This window comes from Corticium candelabrum, chromosome 17, assembly GCF_963422355.1.
Source record: "Corticium candelabrum chromosome 17, ooCorCand1.1, whole genome shotgun sequence".
In the NCBI taxonomy this organism is placed as follows: Eukaryota; Metazoa; Porifera; class Homoscleromorpha; order Homosclerophorida; family Plakinidae; genus Corticium; species Corticium candelabrum.
This window is the reverse complement of record NC_085101.1, coordinates 5,444,160-5,461,659: the sequence shown is the minus strand read 5'-3', so window position 1 is coordinate 5,461,659 and position 17,500 is coordinate 5,444,160. Positions and strand designations below refer to the sequence as shown.

The 17,500-nt window shown below is 40.9% G+C and overlaps 2 protein-coding genes across 2 annotated transcripts in view; one reads left to right on the top strand and one right to left on the bottom strand.

The window, feature by feature from the left end:
* Positions 1 to 8,885, bottom strand: part of LOC134193090 (jouberin-like) — a 14,061-nt gene extending 5,176 nt beyond the window's left edge. Inside the window, exons 1-24 of the mRNA XM_062661879.1 lie at positions 8,713 to 8,885; positions 8,614 to 8,659; positions 8,101 to 8,173; positions 6,995 to 7,121; positions 6,828 to 6,930; positions 6,614 to 6,740; positions 6,454 to 6,549; positions 6,268 to 6,358; positions 6,094 to 6,189; positions 5,931 to 6,038; positions 5,729 to 5,872; positions 5,283 to 5,341; positions 5,155 to 5,218; positions 4,624 to 4,764; positions 4,454 to 4,569; positions 3,553 to 3,721; positions 3,431 to 3,491; positions 2,967 to 3,047; positions 2,858 to 2,904; positions 2,693 to 2,787; positions 2,355 to 2,488; positions 1,410 to 1,550; positions 1,145 to 1,353; positions 355 to 544 (exon numbers count right to left, since the gene is read on the bottom strand). Coding sequence (XP_062517863.1) covers positions 355 to 544; positions 1,145 to 1,353; positions 1,410 to 1,550; positions 2,355 to 2,488; positions 2,693 to 2,787; positions 2,858 to 2,904; positions 2,967 to 3,047; positions 3,431 to 3,491; positions 3,553 to 3,721; positions 4,454 to 4,569; positions 4,624 to 4,764; positions 5,155 to 5,218; positions 5,283 to 5,341; positions 5,729 to 5,872; positions 5,931 to 6,038; positions 6,094 to 6,189; positions 6,268 to 6,358; positions 6,454 to 6,549; positions 6,614 to 6,740; positions 6,828 to 6,930; positions 6,995 to 7,121; positions 8,101 to 8,173; positions 8,614 to 8,659; positions 8,713 to 8,781 — 2,587 coding nt within the window. The 5' untranslated portion in view covers positions 8,782 to 8,885. The remainder of the gene's footprint in view (positions 1 to 354; positions 545 to 1,144; positions 1,354 to 1,409; positions 1,551 to 2,354; positions 2,489 to 2,692; positions 2,788 to 2,857; positions 2,905 to 2,966; positions 3,048 to 3,430; positions 3,492 to 3,552; positions 3,722 to 4,453; positions 4,570 to 4,623; positions 4,765 to 5,154; positions 5,219 to 5,282; positions 5,342 to 5,728; positions 5,873 to 5,930; positions 6,039 to 6,093; positions 6,190 to 6,267; positions 6,359 to 6,453; positions 6,550 to 6,613; positions 6,741 to 6,827; positions 6,931 to 6,994; positions 7,122 to 8,100; positions 8,174 to 8,613; positions 8,660 to 8,712) is intronic.
* A 170-nt stretch (positions 8,886 to 9,055) lies between these two features.
* The window catches only part of LOC134193334 (unconventional myosin-X-like), a 25,962-nt gene continuing 17,517 nt past the window's right edge, over positions 9,056 to 17,500 (top strand). The window contains exons 1-12 of the mRNA XM_062662167.1: positions 9,056 to 9,149; positions 9,241 to 9,339; positions 9,402 to 9,560; positions 11,751 to 11,938; positions 12,520 to 12,642; positions 13,578 to 13,905; positions 14,801 to 14,930; positions 14,998 to 15,116; positions 15,914 to 16,164; positions 16,385 to 16,544; positions 16,912 to 17,063; positions 17,135 to 17,336. Coding sequence (XP_062518151.1) covers positions 9,129 to 9,149; positions 9,241 to 9,339; positions 9,402 to 9,560; positions 11,751 to 11,938; positions 12,520 to 12,642; positions 13,578 to 13,905; positions 14,801 to 14,930; positions 14,998 to 15,116; positions 15,914 to 16,164; positions 16,385 to 16,544; positions 16,912 to 17,063; positions 17,135 to 17,336 — 1,932 coding nt within the window. The 5' untranslated portion in view covers positions 9,056 to 9,128. The remainder of the gene's footprint in view (positions 9,150 to 9,240; positions 9,340 to 9,401; positions 9,561 to 11,750; positions 11,939 to 12,519; positions 12,643 to 13,577; positions 13,906 to 14,800; positions 14,931 to 14,997; positions 15,117 to 15,913; positions 16,165 to 16,384; positions 16,545 to 16,911; positions 17,064 to 17,134; positions 17,337 to 17,500) is intronic.

Sequence of the window (17,500 nt, the reverse complement as noted above, 5' to 3'; positions counted from 1 at the left end):
CTGTCTGTCTGTCTGTCTATTTGTCCAACTATCTGTCTGTCTGTCTATCTGTCTGTTTATTTTTCCAACTGTCTGTCTGTCTGTCTGTCTGTCTATATGTCCAACCATCTGCCTGTCTATCTGAATGCATAAAAGTTTCAAACCCACAGCAACAAATAACAGCCAAACAAGCAACACATCACATACAACAACAACTAGACTCGTCACCATAACAACAAAACTCAAAACATCTATCACCCCAGTCATCAACATAAAGCACAAAAATAAGCCTCTACTGCACAATAAATGAGTCAAACACGCACTAGTTTAATTAAATTCAACACTACCTGTCTGTCCACTACATTATTGTCACACCTGATGTGAAACTTGGATGCCAGGTATCTCTCAATGAAGCCGCATATGCTGCAGCTAATGTGGGCTCCTTGTGTCGAGCAGAACTCAACAAGTCTGTTGACTTCATGGATGTGTCTAGATCAGTGGAAGTAATGGTGCTCAATGGCTTAGAAGAAGATAAAGATGAGAATCTTGCTGTTGGTTTAGAAGTCTGAATATGAAATGATTAAAACAGACAGACAGACAAATGCTCAGACAGACAAACAAACAGACAAACAGACAGACAGACAAACAAATGAACAGACAGACAAACAAACAGACAAACAAACAGACAGACAAACAGACAAGACAGACAGACAAACAGATGAACAGACAGACAGACAGACAGACAAACAGACAGACAAACAAATGGACAGACAGACAAACAGACAGACAAACAGACAGACAAACAGACAAGACAGGCAGACAAACAGATGAACAGACAGACAAACAAACAAACAAATGGACAGACAAACAGACAAATAAATGGACACACAGACAAACAGACAGACAGACAGACAAGACAGGCAGACAAACAGATGAACAGACAGACAGACAGACAAAAATGGACAGACAGATACAAACACACACACACACACACACACACACACACACACACACACACACACACACACACAACAAACAGGTAAACAGACAAGAAGGCAAACACAACGAGACAAGAAGAGAACACAACGTACCAAGGACAAACAATTCACAAAAAAATTCAACCACATCGACTAAACATCTAACTATTCATCACGTTTCTCATTACTCGTAGAGCCGACGACAATCTCTGTGCCACACGATCAACCAACATCACTTGACTGGCAACATCCGCTAGAGAACGTTTCTCTTGCAATGCGGATGGTGCAGCAGATGAGCCTGACTTTGTAGCCGCCCCAAGAAGTCCCACAATGCGTTTCAAACTTGGGCCTTCCCTACGTGTGTCTTCTGTGTTTTCACTCACTTCATGTGATTGTCCTACAATGCATACACAAGTTGTGAAATAAGAGAATAATGCCACACTGTTGACATACCTTCCGACTTGTATTTGTAGATGAGAATCGGTTGGTTGTCACCGAACGAGCAGAAGGCAGCCATGTGGTCATGTGGATGGAAAGCGACGTCTGAGACTGGACGTCCAAAGCCTAAATCAGAGTAGACAGCCACCTGATCTCCTAGAAACAGAAAGCCAGTAAACAAACAAACAAATAAACAAACAAATAAATAAACAAATAAATAAACAAACAAATAAATAAATAAACAAAAAAATAAGCAAACAAATAAACAAACAAACAAATAAACAAATAGACAAACAAATAGACAAACAAATAGACAAACAAATAAACAAACAAATAAACAAACAAATAAACAAACAAATAAACAAACAAATAAGCAAACAAATAAACAAATAGACAAACAAATAAACAAATAAATAAACAAACAAATAAATAAACAAATAAACAAACAAACAAATAAAAAAATAAATAAACAAACAAATAAACAAACAAACAAACAAACAAATAAACAAATAAACAAACAAACAAATAAATAAATAAACAAATAAACAAACAAACAAATAAATAAACAAATAAACAAATAAATAAATAAATAAACAAACAAACAAATAAACAAACAAAGAAATAAATAAACAAATAAACAAATAAATAAATAAATAAATAAATAAATAAACAAATAAACAAACAAACAAATAAATAAACAAATAAACAAATAAATAAACAAATAAACAAAGAAATAAATAAACAAATAAACAAATAAATAAATAAATAAATAAACAAATAAACAAACAAACAAATAAACAAATAAACAAACAAATAAACAAATAAATAATAAACAAATAAACAAACAAATAAACAAATAAATAATAAACAAATAAACAAACAAATAAACAAACAAATAAACAAATAAATAAATAAACAAATAAACAAACAAACAAATGAAGACAACATAATTCTCGTTACCCGAGTTGCAATTCCATACATAGGCATGACCGTCTTCTGATCCTGAGAGCACAAATGTGCCACATGGTGTAACTGTGCTGTGTAGATGTTCTCGATAGTTAGTCGCACCAACAAACTGCTGCATTACGTTGAAACTACAACCAGACAAGTCTATTACTCTCTCTCTCTCTCTCTCTCTCTCACACACACACACACACACACACACACACACACACACATGGTGCACACACACACACACACACACACACACACACACACATGGTGCACACACACACACACACACACACACACACACACACACACACACACACACACACACATCCCAAAGCCATTCTAACACTCTAAGATCAAACAGCCGCACAACATTGTCTCGACAGTGAATCAACAAACGACGTCCGTTCGGATGAACTTCGATATGATTAATAGAAATTCCCTACACACAATCCAACAAATCACACCATCGCATTCAACACACAAAACATAAAGCAAAACTAATAAGTGACCTTCAACTCTGAGTTCGCAATCTCTTTCAAGATCGTCCAGTTTTCAACTGAAAGAAAGAGTAGAGAGATAAGATCATACCGGATACAGTTCGATGAGATGATGAGGTACCATTGGATTGTTGTCGTTGAGTGATATTCGCTTTCCACATGATGATGGTGCCTGTGCTGTCTGCGGAGAACATTTTGATGCCTGTGGGTGATAGAGGGTGAGAATGCGTTGTGATGGAATTGAATGTAGTTGGTGATGTGGGTGTTCACATGCGAGTGTTCATGCATCATGCAGTTGTGCATTATAAAAAGACAGACAGACAGACGGACGGACAGACAGACAGACGGATGGACAGACAGACAGACACAGACAGACAGACGGATAGATGGACAGACAGACAGACAGAGACAGACAGACAAACAGACAGACAGATGTGTGCACCCGATGGACCATGCACACACACACACACACGCACGCACACACACACACACACACACACTCACACACACACACACACACACACACACACACACGTGCGTGCGCACACACACACACACACACACACACACACACAACTCAAATACCTTGAGAGTCAAATGCAATGCTGTTCACCAGACCTCTGTGTCCATCCATTTCCCTCAACAGCTAACATCACAATTTCCCAATGTCAACACAAAAGACATCTTATACTTCCCCATACACGTACCTGTCCGTATTTGTCAAACACTGCTGTTGTCCACACTCGTACAATCTTATCATATCCACCTGTGACTACAATGTTGGAACATGCAGGATGAAGTTGTGCGCTGTACATGAAGCAGGGATGAGGAAGGATTTTGTGCACATCGTCGTCGTCAGCTAAGACACTCCACACTCTACAGATGCAGAACAGATGGCACTCTCTTACGTGTATGAAGCAAACACATTTGTTGTGTAGGTAATTGTAAAGTCTGTCTCATTGTCAATCCGTCCGTCCGTCCGTCTGTCTGCCCATTTGTCTGTCTGTCCATTTGTCTGTCTGTCTGTCTGTCCATTTGTCTGTCTGTCTGTCCATTTGTCTGTCTGTCTGTCCATTTGTCTGTCTGCCTGTCTGTCCATTTGTCTGTCAATACATATATTTTCAAACATTGAACTATTATAAACCATCTAAGCAAAGCAACTAAATACTACCCAAGCCAATAGGGCTTGGTTCTACCTACAACTATTTATGTTTATGTGGCTGTCTCTTGAAACAATCTTCTTTATTTTTCTGTCAATCACTCTAGCATTTGATCGTTGTAGACACACAGAAAACACAGATCTCCAGTATGTCTTGAAGGTTGATGCATTTGGCTTTCCGTCTTCGTCTCTTGATAGCTGTGACAGTTTCTTCAAATAGTCTTCAGCTTTCTCTCCCCAACAGCCAAAATGTTCGAAGACTATAGGCACTGTCTGTCTGTCCATTTGTCTGTCTGTCTGTCCACTTGTCTGTCCGTCCGTCTGTCTGTTTGTCCATTTGTCTGTCTGCCTGTCTGACCATTTGCATGTCTGTCTGCTTGTCCGTTTGCCATCAGTCAAAGCCTATCTGATCCCAACTAAGCACACTATAACTCCCACTTACAACTCACCTAACTGTACCGTCAGACGACGCAGACGCTAACTGTAGATCATCAGATGACCAAGACATGTCGTACACAATGTTATAATGACCATAAAACTGTGCTTTGCATAAACCAGAAGGAATCTACAACACATGTTCGATAATTCAAGTATAAATGTGAGATGGCTGTGAGCGGACTTCATAGATAATGACTGGAAATGTGTGGTCATCACCACATCCAGCTGCTAGACTGTGTCCATCGTGAGAAAACTTGAGAACGAAGCAGCCTTTCTTGCCTGATTGCAAAGTGTGCTGTTTCTTGTTGGGAATCCGACATGCCTATGTACACAGTGTGTTGATATTTGGTTACTCTATTATATTAGGTTCTACTGACAAGCTAAATGCTGTGCCTGACCTGTCTAGTGTATTTAGAGATGTATCCCTCCAATACAATAGTCTAATGTATTGTGAGATGCATCCCTCCAATATAATAGTCTAGTGTATTGTGAGATGCATCCCTCCAATACAATAGTCTAGTGTATTGTGAGATGCATCCCTCCAATACAACAGTCTAGTGTATTGTGAGATGCATCCCTCCAATACAACAGTCTAGTGTATTGTAAGATGCATCCCTCCAATACAACAGTCCAGTGTATTGTGAGATGCATCCCTCCAATACAATAGTACATTACTAACCAAGAAATCAGCAATAACCACATAGCAACTAACCTGGCCAGGAATTCTCGTCCAAATGGTTGGCCTCGTGTGCTTCATTGAATGTGAAGACACTCCGCTAATATAACAAATAAACAACATGTCAGTCATGCAACCAAACGAGAGGGAACATGAACAGCAACCCTTTCAGTCTCATTGTAGTTTCACTGTCCAGTTCTTCAAATGTCTGACGACCTCTTTCCTAAAGAACAAATGACACGTAACGACTGAGGGTTTAAATAATGTTGCTGTAATAATTTGGTGCTAGATGGTCAAAAGACAAGCACAGAAACAAAAACTTCAAACGTAAATGCTCATTCACTTCTCAGTCTGTCTGTCTGTCTATCTGTGTGTCTGTCGTTATGTATATTTCTATCTCTGCCTGTCTGTCTGCCCGTCCATCCGTCTGTCTGTATATCTATCCATCTGTCTGTTTGTCTATATGTTTGTCTGTCTCTCTGCCTATGTCCATAAATTTCCCATAATCTCAAATCCTAACATTCCACAGAAAACCAATAGAAATCAATGTCAACAACAATAATAATTAAAACTGCTCATACACTATAGAGACAAAGTCCTACTACCCTACTTGCTCTGTAGGCAGTAACGACCGCAACAAATTGGGACACGTCTGTCCACATGACTCAAGTTGAGCAAGCGGGATGCCACAAACAGTAACATGTAATGTCGATGGATACAGAATTCTCTCACAATGAGAATAAACATGAAAAATCTATTGCAGTAAGACACCAATTAGAGAAGGTCAAAACTATGAGTCAACATGATGGTACGTCAATGGTGCCCGCAGCTGGAGTTCCGACTCGTTTTCTGCTTGGAAATTCAAAGAGTTGCAGTCGAATGCGTCGACCAGTGTTGACGTCTCCTGTTGAGCTGTGGAGCTACAAAGTACGTCGAATCAATGGTGAACTATTGGAGTAAGATTGTGTGTCAAACTTTGAGGAAAGCCCACGCAATGTGGTGCCAGCCTTTGTACGTCTTCTGACCCCTCCATTTGTGTTCTGTTGCTCCCATTCCTAAGAAGTCCAAAATCTAGAGAAAATAAGAAGAAATACGATGAGTACAACGTGACGTTGTATTGACACAGACACCAAGTGTGTATAAATTTACCTCAAAAAAGAAAAGAATATCGCGGTTAGATAGAAAGTAAGAAAAATCTTCATTGAAGACAAGCATCTCCTCCCAAACGGGAGACAAAGATCTGCAATGCAAAACCCATTGAATTGTCTTTCTGATTGACATTAACCCATTGTCCTTGTCTTTCTGATTAATATTAAGTTTTCATCATGGACTTACTTATGCTGTTTGATATCAAATGGTTGTGATAGCACAGGTAGGACGTAATCAACTGATGAGTTGTCTGTCTCAAAGTATGACGTCACGTGACGAGAACTGGAAGCAAGAGTTTGTGTTACATGTACGCGTGTGTTGTGTTGATGTTAAACGAGGAACATACGAGTGAAGCTTCTTGACGTACGTGCCCGTTTGAGTGTTTACTATGTGTATACGAACGACAGGATGGGCTATGTAGACAGTAGGACGCAGTTTGCCAGCTTGGTGGACAGTCACAGCCAGAACTTGATCTGTTAGAAACAAACAGTTGTGTGTGTGTGTGTGTGTGTGTGTGTGTGTGTGTGTGTGTGTGTGTGTGTGTGTGTGTGTATGTGTACCTTCTGGAGTTCTTTCTGGTGGTTCAATAGCAGACTCTTGCAAAGCTACAGACTTGACAGATTTTTTCTTTCCCTTGTGTCTGTGTTTATGCTTCCGATGACCCTACACATTAGGAAAAACAAGATGAGACGCAAGCTACTAACTCACACACACACACACACCACACCTCTTCATTCTGTTCAAACACGTTCTCTTGTGGTGGCTCAGTGACATCATCATGTCCAACTTCGGCAAAGCCGCTATCGACTTGAGACGATGGTCCATCATCAGTAAACACATGGCTACCTGCAGCTCTGTAAACAGTACACAAATCATGACAATAGTCTAATTCCTCCAATACAACAGTCTAGTGTATTGTGAGATGCATCCCTCCAATACAATAGTCTAGTGTATTATCAGATGCATCCCTCCAATACAATAGTCTAATGTATTGCAGTGTGGAAAATAACGGTAGGATATAGGAGAAAGTCCCACCAAGTGTGTTGTTTGTCCGACCAAATACTGCACGAGTGTTGGAACATGTTTGGACAAAACATCCACCTGTAAGCATATATGATAATGTACATACACCTTGTCTCTTAGCTATCATGTGATGGCCTTTCCAATGATGTAACTGTTAATTTCATGAACTTAGGTGCCTCCTAGCATGCTTTATCTAGAGAAAACCTCAGATGCCTTGCCATTTCTCCCTTGGAAGTTGGTTACAAAAATTACATGTAAAATGGCTGCAGTAGGGGAGGCACTTATAATAGTTACACATGTAACACCATACAAGAATGTCCTACCTAGGCTCAGTCTGTCCGAGTCAAAATAATTCCCTATTTTCCAGACTGTATTGTGAGATGCATCCCTCCAATACAATAGTCTAATGTATTGTGAGATGCATGATCCCTCCAATACAATAGTCTAGTGTATTGTGAGATGCATCCCTCCAATACAATAGTCTAATGTATTGTGAGATGCATGATCCCTCCAATACAATAGTCTAATGTATTGTGAGATGCATCCCTTCAATACAATAGTCTAATGTATTGTGAGATGCATACCTCCAATACAATAGTCTAGAGTATTGTGAGATGCATCCCTCCAATACAATAGTCTAATGTATTGTGAGATACATCCCTTCAATACAACAGTCTAGTGTATTATGAGATGCATCCCTCCAATATAATAGTCTAGTGTATTGTGAGATGCATCCCTTCAATACAACAGTCTAGTGTATTGTGAGATGCATCCCTCCAATACAATAGTCTTTAAACAATTTAACCTTACATGTTAGTGGATCCCTTCCGCTTTGCTGTTTTTGCCTTTCTCTGTCTATCCGGTGTCTTTCTTACATCTTGCTCTTACAACAAAAGAAGATATAGACAGATGGAAGACAATACAATGGCAGCCTGTCTACCTGCCCGTCTGTTTGTGTGTGTGTGTGTGTGTGTGTGTGTGTGTGTGTGTGTGTGTGTGTGTGTGTGTGTGTGTGTGTGTATCTGTCTGTCTGTCTGTCTGTCTGTCTATCTGTCAGAATGTCGAACTAAAATATTTCAAGTCACATTATGTGACATAGCGCGTGCACACACACACACACACACACACACACACACACACACACACACATGGACAAACAGACACACACACACACACACACACACACACACACACACACACACAACACACACACACACACACACACACGCACACACACACACACACACACACACAACACACACACACACACACACACACACACACACACACACACACACACACAAACTCCCACCATCAACTTACCTCCTACATTTCTTTCATCGATCATATTTTCGTCTTTAGATTGACCCTACAAGCAAATCCCTACTCCACACCGTCACCACATCACACAGAGTCTCTCACCTGACTGTCTATTTGCTTCTTTCTCTTCTTCTTGATTTTCTCTTTCTTCGAATCGTTCGGATTTGACATTTTGTCAAGAAACACTAACCAAACTAAACATTTAAGTCACTTCACACGTGGAGCAAACCGCAGCACCAGAGCTTTGTTTAGAAAGCAACCGTCAAAGCATTGAACGTGCGCATGCTCAAACTATAACCGTGGATACACCGCAACAAAATATGCATCCGGGATACGGCAAAGTCTGATAAAGCTGGTCTAATCCGGGACATTTAATCCGGGACATTTAATCCGGGACACCAATTTTACTTCACACCTGTTTCGCACGTGCAGTCCGGGACACAGACCGGCAATCCCACACTGAGCTATCTATTTATTTTCCAGTGCCGCAGCCCTCACACAGGCAACAAGCAACACAAATGACCGACTTTCTAACACCGGTAAGTCACATCCACGCGATCCCAACTGATCCCAATCTTCCAACGACTCGATCTCCACCAACCTCAATTTTTTCCCTCTTTTTTTCAACAGGAAAGCCGCGTATGGCTCATGAACGACGGCCAATGGCTTCCATCCACCGTCCAGTCAAACGCAAACGGCCAGATCTCGTTCAAGAGCGATTACGGAAGCGTGAGTTCTCACTCAAAGTTCACACTCAAATTGGCATACCAGAAATATGACTGATCGTCTAGGTAATTAACCACAAGGTCGATGAATGCACCCGCAATATCGTCACACCGATGCATCGATCTAGCATCGAAGGGGTCGAAGATATGGCGACACTTTCTGACTTACACGAGGCAGCCATTTTGTATAACATCCAGCTGAGATACAGAGCTGATCATATCTATGTGCGATGTTACTGTTTTGTTCGTTTTATTATTTTTTTATGTGTTAATATATTAGTTATTTATTTTAGTACTGCGTATTATTTATGTTTATATTTTTTGTTATTTATTTGTTATTATTGATGTATTTTTATATTTTTTGTTATTTATTTGTTATTATTGATGTATTTTTATATTTTTTTGTTATTTATTTGTTATTATTGATGTATTATTTATGTCGTTATGCGCCTCCATGATGGGCAAGTGGGATCTTTACACCCACCTGGGTGCCCACCAACGCGGCAGGTGAGCCCAGCAGGGTACATGTTTTAGTGTAGTCTACACGGCGATCAATGACTAGCCAATTTGATATAGATTGTAGGCATTACAGTGTCCTCGAACTCGGACAGCATGCCTAGTGGATATCAATGACCACCAGGAAAGCACTGAACGTCATTGTCAACGGATCGTTCGCCAGACCACAGAAACTCTTCAACAACTGAAACGAGTCATGCCTAAGTAACCTTAATACCTCGCCTAGAAGGGCAGGGGCTCTTATTATAACATTTGGTATTGTGTGCCTCTGTACAGTGTGGTTAGGGAATAGGGTAGAAGCCGTGGAATTCCTTGGAAGATCACAGACAAAGGAAAACATCACTGATAGCTACAGTTCTGATGAAAGTTTGCAGTATTTCTAGCTGATGCACAGAGCAGTTGTCACTGAAAATTTATTTGTGAAGGAACCAAATCAGAATCAGAAATATAGCTATCAGTGATGTCTTCTTGTGTCTGCAAATCTCCCAGAGAATTCCAAGGCTTGTACCCTATTCCCTAACCACACTGTACAAGGCATGTAGTGTACCAAATGTTCTAATAAGAGCTCCTGCCCTTCTAGGCAGGGTAATATGGTAGTCTCATGGACAAAGCTAGAGAAACATGAGAAAGAAAGACAGACAATTTTCACCACCAAACCATGGAGGTGGTAGCCATTGTCGCTAACCACTAAGCCACGGCGGTGACTTATTATTATTTACTAGCTCTCACCCACCCTATGGGCGGTAGGAATTGCGCTAACACGTAGATAGTAGCTACCTACACGGGAAGAAAACGTAAACGCCAGTCGTCCATTGTTTGGCACGTAGAGTAGCCCCATCTCACAATCTTACTGTAGGGCGGGTTCACGTGTTACTCTAGAGACAAAATCTACACACACACACACACACACACACACACACACACACACACACACACACACACACACACACACACTTATTTGGCAAGTTTTCAATCTACTCAGCTGCAGCGGGCACATCTTGCACTCTACTATACCATTAGAGGATGGCATGACTGCAGTACTGGCGAGCTCACGTCACATTGTCCCGCCCTATGGGCGATAGCAATTTATCTTTGCACTTTTACAATACACGCGTCTTATTACTCTATGCATCTTACACACTCCTGACAGCACAATTTGGATTCCCCATCTCAGACTCTTCCCACATAAAATGTCATGATCTATTCGTGGAGAATGACGCCATTTCAGAGTTCTGCAATGAAGACGCACCTTCCGTGACATACATACATATGTACGGACGCATGCACGCACGAACACATGACCCAGTGAGCTGGCTTAAAACCTCTAACTGCAGCGGGTGCATCTTGCACTCTACTCTAGAGCAGAGGATGGCATACAGTGGCTGGCGAGCACACGTCACATCCACATACTCGGTTAATTAATTGAACAAACAAACTCCGGCGCATCTCATTTCAGCCCACCAAAGTCTCATTTCTGGCCGTCGGAGGCAGTCCGAGTAAAATCCGACTCGACCGTTTGTCTCGGATGGTCGAACTCAGCTAGGCAGCCACGTTTCGCGACGATTGGAGACCGGAGTCGTGTCGATCGGCGTGTTACAGACAGACATCCATCCATCCAGACAGGCGGAAGTGTGGGTTGGCGTATTATAGTCTAGGATTATTTACATATTATTTATTATTTATGTCGTGCTCAACCAGATCAGTCTGGTTTATAATTTTATTAATATTATATATTTTTATTTTTTAATTTTTTTAATTTTTAATTTTTTTTAAATTTTGTATTTATTTATTTATTTATTAATATATTAAATTATTTTTATTTATTATTATTTATATATTATTTATTATTTTATTTTTGGGGCTTCGTTTGAGTGATGGTGTGGTTTGTTGTGCGTGCAGACGTTTATTGGGTCAATTTTGTCAGCTGTTAATCCGTACAAGGTACTTCCGGATTTGTATGGGAGAGATGTGATGGAGTTGTATAATAGGCAGCATCTGGGTGAGAGACCGCCACACATCTATGCGATTGCCAATGAAGTGTATTATTGTATGTGGAGGACAAATGAGAATCAGTGTGTTTTGATCAGGTAGGATAGGTTGGGTGGGTGTTTGTTGTCTGTCTGTTTGGTTGTCTGTCTGTTTGGTTGTCTCTGTTTGGTTGTCTGTCTGCTTGGTTGTCTGTCTGTTTGGTTGTCTGTCTGCTTGGTTGTCTGTCTGTTTGGTTGTCTGTCTGCTTGGATGTCTGTCTGTTTGGTTGTCTGTCTGTTTGATTGTCTATCTGTTTGGTTGTCTGTCTGTTTGGTTGTCTGTCTGCTTGGTTGTCTGTCTGTTTGGTTGTCTGTCTGTTTGGTTGTCTGTCTGCTTGGTTGTCTGTCTGTTTGGTTGTCTGTCTGTTTGGTTGTCTGTCTGTTTGGTTGTCTGTCTGTTTGGTTGTCTGTTTGTTTGGTTGTCTGTCTGTTTTGTTGTCCGTCTGTTTGGTCTGCTGTCTGTTTGACTGTCTGTCTGTTTATTTGTCTGTCTGTTTGGTTTGCTGTCTCTTTGGTCGTCTGTCTGTTTGCTCATCTGTCTGTTTGGTTGTCTGTTTGGTTGTCTGTTTGTTTGGTCGTCTGTGTGTGGTTGTGGTTGTTTCTTTGTTTACTTTATTGTATTAAATTTTTATTGTTTTTAGTGGTGAGTCAGGAGCTGGCAAAACAGAATCAACCAAACTTATTCTTGGTTATTTGTCTGAGATGAGTCAAGCGTCAGCCTCAGCGTCGACTAGAGATGTCGAACAGGCAATACTGCAAAGCAGGTAGTTTGACATGTATAGAGATACATCTCTCCAATACAACAGTCTAATGTATTGTGAGATGCATCCCTCCAATACAATAGTCTAGTCTATTGTGAGATGCATCCCTCCAATACAATAGTCTAGTCTATTGTGAGATGCATCCGTCTAATACATTACATCATCACAAGTTATACTTTTTAAGGGAGACAGGAAACATATTTAAAGGTACACTCCGTTGTTTAGTGATACACCCACGCAAACTTGATTGCATAGCTACGTAATCAAGATAGAAGGTTGGTCTGAACTACAGGCAAAGCTGGATATGAGAGCACTAGATATTAGCAGCAAATAGCCTGAAAACAGAACGCATACGATAGTCACATGAGAAACATTTCATTAACGCACGCTAACGCTAGAAGCCTCGTTACCATCAAAATGCTAGAAGACACTCGCGAAACATTGAGAAATGTGCTTGTGGGTTATGAAACAGGCATGGATGAGCATGCAAGGCTGAAGGGACAAACTGCACTGCATTTGTGTGCTTACACTTATCACGTGACCTAATTATTGCTTACCACGTGATCATCGTATGCTCTCTGTTTTCACACTGATATGTAGTGCTCACATGTTCAAACCTGATTTTGTGTAAAATGTAACCTAATTAGTGCCTTCGACCTGAGGAAAGATGACGAGTTGGTTTACACGCGACCCGAACTCTGTTTCAACAACGAGATGGCAAAATCGCTCCCGTACGTTTTCCTTATTTGTAACTGTGACTACACTGTGATATTCAGCTTTGTCTGTAGTTCCGCGCAACCTTCCAACTTGATTGCGTATGATGCAATCAGGTTTGCGGGGGCGTAGGGCTAAACAACGGAGTGTACTGTACCTTTAATCTAATTTCTTGATATCTCTGACCTCTTCCTTCAATTTTAATTCTTAACTGATTTCTACAGCCCAATACTTGAAGCATTCGGTAATGCCAAGACTGTCTACAACAACAACTCCAGTCGCTTTGGCAAGTTCATTCAACTGCAATTCAACGAGAAAGGATTCATTGAAGGCGGTCGCATATTGGACTATTTACTCGAGAAAAATCGAGTCGTGAGACAAAATCCAGGCGAACGAAATTTTCACATTTTTTATTGTTTGTTGACCGGAGCCGATGCAGGCATGAAGAAAAGATGGAATCTATTCGAGGCGAGACAGTATCACTATCTGAATCAGAGCGGATGTGTCAGCGATCCGACAATTGACGATAGTGCAGATTACCATCGAGTCATGGTGAGCTGTTTACTAAAATGTCATCTAGTCTGATGTAACGTGATGTGGGATGATAGAATGTTATTTGAAGCAAATAGTGGATAGATGGTTGGGTGTATAGATGGATTAAATAATGGACTAACAAGTAGACAGACAGTTGGACAAACGGAAGTTGTAGGTGGATTTTTGCAGGATGGCATCTGAGCTGTAGGTTGATGGACTTGGTTTTGGATGAAAGTTTATTGATTGATGGGTGGTTTTGTGGTGATGTGTGCATGTAAATAGTATGTGGAATAGATGGATGAGAGAGATAGAGGGACATACAGACAGGCAGGATAAGAAATTAAGAGAGAGGGTTTGCTCGCAGATGTAGAGATCAACAGGTGAAGAGTGTAGAAATGTAAAGAAGGAAAGGAAGGTAGACAGCAGACAGACAGACGACAACCAGACAGACAGACAGACAGACGGACAGACAGACAGACACAGACAGACAGACGAACAGACAAAAGGACAGACAAACAACTAGACAGACAAACAGACAGATGAACAGACAAACAGACAGACAGATGGACAGACAAACAGATGGACAGACAAACAGACAGATGGACAGACAGACAGAGACAGACAAACAGACAGAGATATGGATGGACAGATGGATAGACAGACAGACAAATGGCTCGACAGATAGAGAAACAGACTATTCCACAATACATTTATTTTTCATTCATCTGTTTATCTATATTTCTTATCTATCAATACACACACACACACACACACACACACACACACACACACACACACACACACACACACACACACACACACACACACACACACACACACACACACCAACAGCCACCAAACAACATACACTTGCAATCCACACAGACACATAACACATAACTCTCTCACACAGATGGGAATGGAGACGATGGCATTCACCGCAGAACAACAGAACGACGTCTTCCAGATCCTCGCTGGTGTTCTTCATCTCGGTAACACGCGGTTCTTAACAGCTGGTGGTGCACAAGTGGAAGACAGACGAGGTAACTGGATTGATCAGTAATATTGTTGATTGGCTTTGTGAGTTTTGTTTTGTGTTGTTGTTTGTAGTGTTGGAGGTTGTCTCTCAGCTACTTAGTCTTGATGTGTATCAGTTGGAGGACGCTCTGACGAAGAGGTTGATGGTGATGAGAGGAGAGGAAATCAACACTCCGTTGGATATGAATCAGGTGATGAGTGGTGTGTGTGTGTGTGTGTGTGTGTGTGTGTGTGTGTGTGTGTGTGTGTGTGTGTGTGTGGTGTGTTTGCTAGTTTGTCTCTTTGTTTGTTTGTTTGTTTGCTTGTCTGGCTGCTTGTCTGTCTGTCTGTTTGTTTGCTAGTTTGTCTCTTTGTTTATGTCTCTGTTTGTCTGTTTATTTATTTATTTGTTTATTTATTTATTTATTTATTTATTTATTTATTTGCTTATTTGCTAGTTTGTCTGTTGTTTATCTGTGTATTTATTTGTCTGCTTGTGTCTATTTGTTTGCTTGCTAGTTTGTCTCCTTGTTTGTTTGTTTGTTTGCTTGTTTGGCTATTTGTCTGTCTGTTTGTTTGTTTGTTTGCTAGTTTGTGTCTTTGTTTATCTTCCTGTTTGTTTGTCTGTCTGTCTGTTTGTCTGTCTGTTTGTCTGTCTGTTAGTCTGTCTGTTTGTCTGTCTGTTTGTCTGTTTGTCTGTTTGTTTGTCTGTCTGTTTGTCTGTCTGTTTGTCTGTTTGTCTGTTTGTCTGTCTGTTTGTCTGTTTGTTTGTCTGTCTGTTTGTCTGTCTGTTAGTCTGTCTGTTTGTTTGAGTGTTGCATGCTTATCTGTTTGTATTTGTATATGTATGTGTTTGTCTATCTGCATATGCTTATTCATCATGATTGTTTGTTTGCTTGTTTTTGTAGTTGTTGATCAGTTTGTACGTTTACCCACATGTATTTCTGTTTCCTACCCACATGTATTGTATACCAACCAGCTCGTCAGTCTATCATCTTGTCTATTTTAGGCTGCCGACTCACGTGATTCCATGGCCATGGCGTTGTACGCCGGTCTGTTTCGTTGGGTTCTCAAGAGGATCAACGTACGACTCGGGCACAGCAGCTCTACGTTCTGTTCTGTTGGTGTCCTTGACATCTTCGGTTTTGAAAACTTTGAAATCAACCGGTTTGAACAGTTTAATATCAATTTTGCCAACGAGAAGTTGCAGGAGTATTTTAACCGTCACATATTTTCACTTGAACAGCATGAGTACAACAAGTGAGTTTGTAGAATGAGAACACACACGCATGCATGCACACACACACACACACACACACACACACACACACACACACACAACACACACACACACACACACACACACACACACACACACACACACGTGCACACACACACACACACACACACACACACACACACAGTCAACTCGTTGTGTGTAAAACCTTCATAGTAAATTGTTTCATCTTGTGTTTTATAGGGAAGGCATTGAGTGGGTAGAGATCGACTGGGTCGACAACACAGAATGTCTTGATCTTGTTGAGAAGAAACTTGGCATTTTAGCTCTTCTCGATGAAGAGAGTCGCTTTCCTAAAGGAACCGACGAAACACTTTTAGCAAAGCTTCATAAAGCTCACGGGGTAAGATCAGCTCAGTAAACGCACGGATGTTGTGTGTGTGTGTGTGTGTGTGTGTGTGTGTGCGTGCGTGCGTGTGTGCATGCATGTGTGCATGCACGTGTGTGTGTGTGTGTGTGTGTGTGTGTGTGTGTGTGTGTGTGTGACTGTGTGTGTGTGTGTGTGTGTGTGTGACTGTGTGTGTGTGTGTTTGTGTTTGTAAGTGTGTGTGTGTTTGTGTTTGTAAGTGTGTGTGTGTATGTGTGTGTGTGTGTGTGTGCATGTGCGTACGTGCTTGTGTATACACATACACACACACACACACATCATCACACATTAATTAATTTATTTCATCATTGCATGTGTATCACTTTCACCATTTACATCACAGCAAAACTGGTACTACGTGAAACCCAAAGTCTCCAACGCAAAGTTCGGCATTCGACATTACGCCGGCGAAGTCTACTACGACACAACAGGCCTACTCGACAAAAACAGAGACACATTTCGCGACGACATTCTCACCCTACTCAAAGACAGCAAGTAAAGCCATACCCACACAATACAGTGGTGTATCCTTACTAAATTAATTATATATTTATTGATTATTTTAGGTCTGATTTTGTGTACGATTTGTTTGAGCACATGTCTCCGTCTGGCAGTGGGGGAAAGGGGGGTGGAGGACGCAGCGGGAAAGCGATGAGAAAGAAGCCGACTGTGAGTTCTCAGTTTAAGGACTCGTTGCACTCACTGATGGCGACACTCGGACAAGCCAGTCCGTACTTTGTTCGCTGCATTAAGCCGAATGTGAAGAAGGTAGAGCTTTCGGTTTGTTGTCAGTCTGGTTGTTTGCTTGTATTTTTGTTTGTTTGTTTGTTTTTTGTTACTCAATTGTTTTGTCTGTGTTTTTGTTTGTCTGTTTGTTTGTCTGTCTCTCCGTTTGTCTGTCTGTTTGTCTGTCTGTTTGTCTGTCTGTCTGT